The 10,003-nt window shown below is 39.6% G+C and overlaps 1 protein-coding gene across 1 annotated transcript; it reads right to left on the reverse strand.

Moving 5' to 3' along the window:
* Positions 1-1,260: 1,260 nt before the first annotated feature.
* On the reverse strand, positions 1,261-9,408 carry LOC118358066 (glycolipid transfer protein). The gene is made up of 5 exons (XM_035735485.2): positions 9,174-9,408; positions 4,857-4,915; positions 4,623-4,756; positions 4,096-4,246; positions 1,261-3,822 (listed from the first exon to the last, which is right to left on the reverse strand). The coding sequence occupies exons 1-5, from the start codon at positions 9,274-9,276 to the stop codon at positions 3,640-3,642; spliced, it is 630 nt and encodes a 209-aa protein (XP_035591378.1). The 5' UTR covers positions 9,277-9,408; the 3' UTR covers positions 1,261-3,639.
* Between the last annotated feature and the right edge of the window lie 595 nt (positions 9,409-10,003).

Below are 10,003 nucleotides of genomic sequence, written 5' to 3' on the forward strand. Positions count from 1 at the left end.
TTGTAGTGGAGTTTTTCCTAATTCCATTAATTGTCTACAATCACATGCCGTCTAAATAAGATAGGATACTGTAATAACTCAGTCTGAAAACCACCAGAAAGTAACCCAAACGCACCCCAAGTGGATTATAAAACAACTTGACCTGTTTATTTTACCCATAAATGTATCTAACTGAACAAAAATATAAACGCAACATATAACAACTTCAAAGATTTCACTGAGTTACAGTCAATGTAATAAATTCATTTGCCAGCAGCATACTTCCCTGCATCCCACTTCCAGCTTGCTTTTGAAGCAAAACAGGGTTGGTCTCTAGATTGGAGACCAGAAACTGCTGGAGTGGTGTTGGAGGGCCAGTAGGACGCACCCTTTCCTCTGGTCGAAAGAAAATATTGCAATGCCCTGTGTAGGGTGCTGTCTTTCGGATGGGATGTTAAACAGGTGTCCTGACTATCTGTGGTCTCTAAAGATCCCATAGCACTTATTGTAAGAGTATGGGTGTTAACCCCGGGGTCCTGGCTAAAGTCTGAATCTGGCCCTCATACCATTATGGTCACCTAATCATCCCCAGCTTACAATTGGCTCATTCATCAAATCTCCTCTCCCTTGTAAATATTCCCCAGGTTGTTGCTTAAATGAGAACGTGTTCTCAGTCCTTACCTGGTAAGATAAGGGTTAAATAAATAGAAAATAGGACCGTATCTATTGATTTCACATGACAGCGCAGGGGTGCAGCCATGGGAAGCCCACCCACTTGGAAGCCATGCCCACCCACTGGGGAGCCAGTCAGAATATTTTTACCCACAAAAGAGCTTTATTACAGACATAAATAATCCTCAGCACCCCCAGAAGATCCCGCAGGTGAAGAAGCCGGATGTGGAGGTCCTGGGCTGACGTGGCTACACGTGGTCTGCAGTTGTGAGGTCAGTTGGACATGCTGCCAAATTCTATAAAACAACGTTGGAGGTGGCTTATTGTAGAGAAATGAACATTCAATTCTCTGGCAACAGCTCTGGTGGACATTCTTACAGTCAGCATGCCAATTGAATGCTCCCTCAAAACATCAGCGGTATTGTGTCGAGTGGCATTGTCTCCAGCACAAGGTGCACCTGTGTAATGATCATGTTGTTCAATCATCTTTTTGATATGCCACACCTGTCAGGTGGATGGATTATTTTGGCAAAGGAGAAATGCTCCCTAACAGGGATGTAAACAAACTTGTGCACAACATTTGATAGAAATAAGCTTTTTGTGCATATGGAAAATGTCTGGGATCTTTTATTTCAGCTCATGAAAGCAACACTTTACACGTTGCGCTTATAATATACCTAGGCTGCTGTAACTGAAGTGTGTGGCCATGCACCATTGAATTTCACAAAATACGCACACACATTCAGTCATAACAATGCACGATTCAATATGAAATTAAACAATTGGTCATGGTTTAATGTGAAAATTAGTTTACAATATCAGTTGAAAATAATGTAAATTATCTTGCAGCATTAATGCACTGCAATTAAATGCTTTTCATCACACAAATGTTTTCAGAGAAATACATTTTCATAGCCAGAAAAGGAAAAACAGTTCAAATAAGCAATCAATTTTCAGTGTATTTAATGGTTAATTTAAATTTGCTATAATTCCAGTCTCATGACATTGTTTGTTGTCCAGGCAACCACACTAATTCCTATTGCATAGGGCATGGAAAGGGAAACATCTCACCTAAACATTCTTCATTTTATAAGATTACACTAGTTTCTTCAGCAATGACAGAGTATGTCAATGTACAAACAAACTTACACAAATACTATCTTGAGGCACATGAGATGGTATTAGGAAGAAATTCAGAATTGAAACCGAGGCATCCCAAGCTAAGCTACATGACATGGCGCATGATGGAGCAAGACAAACAGTCTAGAAGTGTTGTGTTCATTATAAACACACAGTAATAAAACATTTTGGAACCGTAATGGAAAACATGCATTTCTTCCGTTTGGTGCGTAATGAACATGACCCAACTCAAGAGGCAGCCATTCAGTAAACTTGCACTGTTGGATGAAGACGCAGACAGTGAGTTCACCATCTCCCCTGTGTCATTAGCAGAAGGCACAGTTAGATTAACAATAGTCTATGGCTTGAATCACCCACTCCAATTACAAAGCACACTTCAAATAAACCTGGTTTACTATTCATATTGAACACGCCATCATGATTTTATTTCACAATTAATCAAATTTATTAAAACAGCCTAAAATTAAATGATCCCATGGATTGATTTCAATGTCACTCAACAAATAATGGTTATACAATATTTCCTTTCTAACAAAATGGCTTTATTTTTTACACAACACTTTAAAAGTCTCACTTATTTGAATCTTAAACTTATAAAACAAATCATCACTTTGACTTGACTGTTTACTTTTGTAGGTTTATTGACTATATGAAAAACCAGAGAGATTTAGTTGAGTTCAAAGATGCGATTACATAAAATGACATTTGTATGATTATATAAGACACTAATCAATAACACAATATATTTAATAACACACAATTCCATTGATGTACCAATGGAATCAGCTCTTAGGATGGAGAATTAACAAAGAATAAATAACAAAAATAATGTATATTTACTGTCCTAGTGATACAGAGTTGCATTATCAAAGTCAGAAAATTCTAACATGTAAACAAATAAGAAATAGATTACATTTTCAAGTAGATAGAATCAATAAATCACATACCAGCAGAGTGAAAGGTTCATTAATATAAAATACAAATATTTTTATATAATTCTTAAAATATCATGAGAAAATACATAATTATGAATTAAATATATTTTTGGTTTTGATATTCATTTACCACAATCCTCTAAACATTCTCAAAGTGCATAGGTTACTCATGTGATTGCAAACAATTACCAAATAGCAATTACTAATACAATGATTTCCTCTATCTCTACTGTTAGTAGTTTTAAAAGAGTACTATAGATCTGCCCGCTATGCGGTTGTGTATAATAAAATGAAACGTACCTACACAAAGTAGTAATACCCAAGTAACTTGTGTAAGATGAATTTATAATTACGGAAATAAAAAAAATAAAAATGTATTTCAGTGAAAATAAACTACAGTTGATTGAAATGTTTATCCATAAACTATACTTTCGACAGTCCAGATGCATCTGCAGTTTTGGTCTATGAAACTGGGTCATGTTCATTGGGGCAAGAAATGGCAAATGGTTTAAAACGGTTTGCAATGGAAAACAAAAATGATCATTTCTTATTGGACAAGTCCAGGTAGTTCCTCCCCATTTCAGTACGTTTTCTTTCATTTTGTGCCTAGTGAACCTGATAACAATCAAACACAAATCGCCAGGTAAAGACTCGGGTCATATTGAAAGCTATTCCCTGTAAGAAAGTTTGAGGCTTTGAAAATAAGCCACAAAACAGTTGACAGAGAAATTAAGAGCAGCAAGCAAATGCACTCAAAGGAGATCTTAGAAAGAGCACAGACTGGATGTGTGACACAACACCGGATCTAACACACACAGACACCCACACACACAAACCTGTAGGAAAGCATAGCAACTCTCACTGCTTGTAATTGTCCCAATGGGAGGGGCAGATCATTGGTTAGCTTGCGTGGTCACACGGTGTACTCTAGCTCGGCATTCATCTTGGTGTACATCTCATAGATGGCATCATTAGCAGCAGCAAAGTTGACTAGAAACTGTCGGATTTTGTCCAGGCAGTCCTCTTCCTTGACCTTCCGCCCCTTGGACAGCGCCTTCAGGAAATCTGCCTTGTAGGGAGCTGCGAACACGGCTGCCTTCAGTGGAAGACATTCAAGTAAAGTCAGTTCAAAATGCAGACTCGTCAGAACAATAAACAAAGGTTGCCTTTTAGATCTCAGTGAAGGTCACTTTAATAATGGCCACTACTAGCACATCTACCTACCATTCGATTTATTTTTAAAAATCTATATATATATATAGATAAATAAACAAACTATCAGCTACACTTGCACAGTTTAAAATGGCAATGGAGAAGCTGTGTAATCAAGTAGTAATCCAAAGCAATCATGCTATGGTGAGACGCTTACCTTGAAGAGCTTCTGCACCAGCCAGCCATGGTACTTCTTCAGGGCCAACTCATAAGCTTTGGTGCAATTTACACGGATGAGGTCGGGGTTGTTTTCATCCTTCTCCCCATCCACCAGACTCTGTAGCAGGACCTGGATGAATCGGAGTCCCCTGGTCAATGAAGGACAAGGAAACAAACAAATCACAGTATCAGACAGACAATACAAAAACGTGGACCAACATACAGTACATCTAAGTAGACAGACTCAAGGGTAACACAGAAATGTCAGGGAGAGCGATGAGGTACATCCCTTTATTATTATGAGCAGATATGAGGTTTTATAATGTCTTATAATAAGGATGATATAAATATCCCTCTATTGAAGTTTACTGAATCAAAACGGCTGGCACTTAGAATCATTATGAGATGACGCAGAGCTCGTACGCCCATGACAAGTCTTATAATGCATTATATCTGCATCATAATGCATTACAACTGTAGGCATTAAGAACCGACTCAAGATCCAAAAGTAAAAAGTTGTCTGACCTCTTTAGCCACATAAGTGCCAGGGTGGCTCCCACTTTGGGCCAGTCTGCTCCATGCAGCTCCTTCTCTGCCTCCAGGATTTTTTGGAGGGTCTTGAACCTGCTAGGGTTGCTGTCGAAAACTGCTTTGATTGTCTAAACAGGGATAGTACAGTAATATAGTTTGTTTCCATATGGATCTAAGGTTACCAGTTTGAACTTTGACTGTATTAAAATGTTGCTGTAGGCTACTTACTGTGATGTTCCCTACAATGTCTGCTTTAATTGGAGCAAAAACAGTAGAGCCAAGGCAGTCTGTCGAGAGATGTAAAAATACAATGTTTGCCCATACTGGAGAAATAACATCCTCCACAATTCACATGTCAGCTTTGTCTACATTCCCAAGAGCTAGGATAATACAGGAGAGAGGGATACAATTAGCATTACTGCAAAACTATTTTGCTGAAACGTCTTTGTAACTATGAGTAAGACATGAATCCATTTTATTTGGTCAAAAAGGCATCCATGGACATCCCACACCAATCCCAACAACAGGCTGCAGTATCTCCATGTCTGATGAGTAGTATGGAGCTGCGGCTCAAGGCATTGTTTCTTCATCCTATGTCATGTATTCAGTGATGCCCCCCCCCCCCTACTGTTCAGAGAAATTAGTTATTGAAGTTGTTAGGTTCATGTCCCATCCTGCATCCTGATATTACCAGGTTCTGACAACTGCAAGTAACATTATGGAGTTAAACAATCCAATTTTTGGGCCTCCCGAGTGGCGCAGCAGTCTAAGGCGTTACTACAGACCCGGGTTCATTCCTGGGCTGTGGTACAACCGGCCGTGTCCGGGTGTCCCATAGGACGGCGCACAATTGGCCCAGCATCGTCCGGGTTAGCGGAGGGTTTGGACTGTGGAGGAGGGCTTTACTTGGCTCATCGCGCTCTAGCGACTCCTTGTGGCAGGCCGGGTGCTTGTTCGATAAAGTTAATCATTTATGTCCAAACACCTCCTTTTGTTAGCGCGTTTGGTAAACAAATCCAAACTCACCGACGCGCGTGCAAGTCCAGCGGAAAGGTCGGACGAAAAGTCCAAAACGTTACAGTCCGTAGAAACATGTCAAACGATGTATAGCATCAATCTTTAGGATGTTTTTATCATAAATCTTCAATAATGTTCCAACCGGAGAATTCCTTTGTCTGTAGAAAAGCAATGGAACGAGAGGTAACTCTCACATGAACGCGCGTCACGAGCCCATGGCACTCTGCCAGGCACCTGGCTCAATCCCCTCTCATTCAGCCCCCCTTCACAGTAGAAGCCTGAAACAAGGTTCTAAAGACTGTTGACATCTAGTGGAAGCCTTAGGAAGTGCAAAATGACCCTACAGACACTGTATATTGGAATGACAATGAGTTGAAAAACTACAAACCTCAGATTTCCCACTTCCTGGTTGGATTTTTCTCGGGTTTTCGTCTGCCATACGAGTTATATTATACTCAGACATCATTCAAACAGTTTTAGAAACTTCAGAGTGTTTTCTATCCAAATATACCAATTATATGCATATTCTAGCTATTATGGCTGAGTAGCAGGCAGTTTACTCTGGGCACCTTATTCATCCAAGCTACTCAATACTGCCCCCCAGTCACCAAGAAGTTAAGGAGTGCGGTTGGTGGGTCATGCTTCAGAGGATGCATGACTCCGCCTTCACCTCTCCTGAGCACGTTGGGGAGTCGCAGCGATGAGACAAGATCAAAAATTGGGGAGAAAAAGGTGGGTAAAAATACAACAAAAAAAATGATACAATTTAGGACACTTAAACATGGTGTGAAAATGCTAATATTTAGGTACAATTTATTTGCATTGGATTTGTGCCACAATTGCTTAAAAGTTAGCAGTTGAAACAGTGACCAACAAAACCAAAGCACGGGTGTCTGTCATACCTTGTCAATTTAAGAAAACTCATGTAATTTGGGTGAACTATCCCTTTAACATTGACAGGGGGGTCTTCAAACTTGTGGTCAGAACTTGGTAATATCAAGATGTAGGATGAAACATGAGCCTAACAAATTCAATAACATTTCTCTGAAATATGGAAAATAAACCACCAAATTCACTGGGAATACATTACATAGGATGACGGAACAAAGAATACTCTGAGGGGCAGCTCCATACTATATACTTGTTTTTGGGGTGGGATTGGTGTGGGGTGTGTGAGGGGTCCGTGGGTAGCTTTTGACCACTCCTCTGGATTCCTCGTGTCAATTTTATTTTACATTTAAGTTTGGTCCAATTGAGATGTTTGTTACTATATTTGAATATTATATTAATATTATATGAATCCTATAAATTAAAATAGTCCATTTGGATGCAATCATTTAGATCAAATTATATTTCAACAAAATTATCTTCCGTTTCTAATAACGTACATTATTTCAGAACAATCGGAGATGGTGGGTGTGCTTTTTGAGGTGGAACGAGAGCGAGAGAGAACGAGAGAGAGAAAGAGAGACAGGACTACCTGTAGCTTCAATGGCTCACATCCCTTGAAGATTAACAAAGCAGCCTAATAAACCCCTACGCTCTGTCAAATACTTTTTGAGAGGCATACGTTGGAAAAACAAAGCCTTTTCATTAGAACTAGAAAAACACAGGGTTGAGACAAACAGAGAACAGCATTCTGAGCTGCATCCTGATCATGTACTTGAATGCTTTTGATACAAAATGGTAGGTCGACAGCAAACTCTTATTGAACTTGAAAATCAACAAAATGCTAAATAATTCACTCTGCTCAGAGCACCTGACAAGATTTCTGAAAGCACCAGAGAGACTCATAAAACTTTAAGTAGGTCCTAGTATCGTGCCAAATCCAAATGGGTCTAATCCAATGCATCCCATCATTGGCCCTAGGCCCATCTATGCAACCGGAAAAGGAAATATATCCTCAAATCCTCGGTCTCTTTGAACCTTGGCGAGACCTCGAACAGGACCAACATTTTGCCCCAAATTTTCAAACAGTTTTTTCTTCTTCATAGCAAGGTATAGGCTAGTTCTGTATAGTAACCTAGAGATGTGCATTCAGTTTAAAATACCTCCAACAGTTTGTAACAATGCATTTCTTCACTTGGACAAATCTCCCAATAGAGAAGGCTAAGCAACTTTCCCCAGGCCATTGACATAACTACATAAAAGGGGGCCTGGCTGTTCATTTGGGGTAGCCCAGTGGAAGACTTACATTCCGACAACACACGGCTTAAAGTGGAGTACAACTGACAACCGTTAGCCCTCAAGTTCCAGAAGGCTACCCATTGTGCAAGTGGTACAGGTATCTTCTCTAGTTACAGAGAAGCCCCACCTTTGTCCTTATCATTTAGAGAGAGACATGAATCCATCGATCCTGAATGTTATTCATTCATGACTACCACCAAAGATGCCCATCTCTCATTTTCCACCCCATACAAACGAAACCCTTTTTCTCTCTCTCTCAATTGCTTCCACATAATGCTTTTGTGCGGTTGCTTTGGGAGGTCCAGGCTACGTGATGAAAGCAGAGGTCCTCAATTGTATTGTCGATGAATCCTAACACCAGGTGTAAACATACAACTGAGTTAAAGGTTGGTGGAAAAACAAAGAGAAGATCCTATCCTAGGCATATCCTCCAAAGAGATTTGAAATTCCAACATTATATACCCTAGTCACAAATCAATGTAGCAGTTATGTATAATTGAGTTGTGACTGATTATATCATGACACAAAATTCATTATAGCATTAAAAACAAAGAAAGAACACAAAATAAACCATACAAACACTTTCTTGAGTTGATCAAAAGGAAAGTTGCCTAAGAAATTATTAGGTCAGTTGGATGAATGACAACGAAATGGAAAGATGTTAATATCAACACCAGACTTCGGTGTTTTCAGAGGTTTCACCTGCCTAATTCAATAGCGCATCTTTGGCATACAGGATGAAGCCACACAATGATGCCCGGTGGGCTACACAGTCAGTGAATGGTCAAGGGGAACTCAACACCGTGCTAATCAATTTTAACAACTTCAAATCGAGGCCAGTAAAATAAATTATTAATGCAAAAGGTTTGTTGACTGCTTGATAAAGAGACATACGATCCCCAAAAAAAGATTGTCCCTTATGGCATTTAATTGCTTGGGATTGACAGAGGTGTTTTGACAGATTGCTTCTCACATTCTGAAATCCCAAAAGCAAACTATCCCACAGGCAAATCAGACTATGAAGTTAATTTAAGTCCGTTTTCTACACATATGAATACTTCTCCTCACTCCTGGCATTGTCAGGTCAATCAAATGTTGATAACTCTACCCTTGCAGGCATAAAACATATGGCAATTTGCCTATGACAAGCTGATGGCTAGCCACAAGAGTATGATCATAAAATTGTCTTTATCCATAATGGGCTGTATTAAATGGTGTGGCTTAACTGACAATATGTTGTTTGTTGCAACAAAATAGCGAGCAATTTGGGTGGTTGTCTATGCACATACTGTGGCTAGAATTCATGTAGCAAGCTCAAATCATAGTTTGCAAGCTACTTACCAAAGAATGGCGGAAGATACGACACCGACTCCAAGAATGATCTAGTTTCCACTTGTTTATCGGCTGGAAGCTGTTTAAATTGGTGCTCCATAAGAAGAGCCATCGTGAACACTACACACAATATCTCTGACAATAACCGCGACCAGTGAAGTGATTTGTAAAACCCGGAACTGCCACCGAAGTGAGTTTGTGAGCCTCTCCAATAGTGCACGCCCCTTTCTGGTCTGAAAGCTGCCTAGAAAGAGCAGAAGCTGACTCAGAGTGCTCATTTAAATAGATGGGAAGCAGTGCATCGATCAAGTGAAAAATGAGGGTTAAAACCCTACATGGAGTTTTGCATAGGTTTCTATCTGACAGCAGAACGTCTCAACATGTAGGGCATTATGTAATAGTAGCCTATGCAACTTGTAAAAACTGCCTTTTTAAATGCTGAATTGGTCAGGGAGCTGGGTACTTTTTAGTGAGGGACATCATTATACGGTCAAGTGGATTATATCCCGTGGTGTAATCATTAGCCAAACAGTTGCAACTAAAACAAGAGTTTTTATTGGACACATTCATATAGTTTCCTCCCAGTTTCGTTCCGTTTAAGAAACGTTTTGCATCAGAATCGGCGTAATGAATATGCCCCTGTTGTTTGCTGCTTTGGTGTCAGTAGATGGATGATGCTCACTCATGTGGTCATTGAAAAGGACTTGTGAAAGTGATGTAGGTATTCCTGCAACTGTCTAGTGATCAACAATACAATTAGAATAAAATGAGCATACTATATTCAAATTTAACTAATTGTGCACTGCTAGACGTTTCGTAGAGAAAAGAAGATAAAACCT

This window comes from Oncorhynchus keta, chromosome 25 (genome assembly GCF_023373465.1).
Source record: "Oncorhynchus keta strain PuntledgeMale-10-30-2019 chromosome 25, Oket_V2, whole genome shotgun sequence".
Lineage (NCBI taxonomy): Eukaryota > Metazoa > Chordata > Actinopteri > Salmoniformes > Salmonidae > Oncorhynchus > Oncorhynchus keta.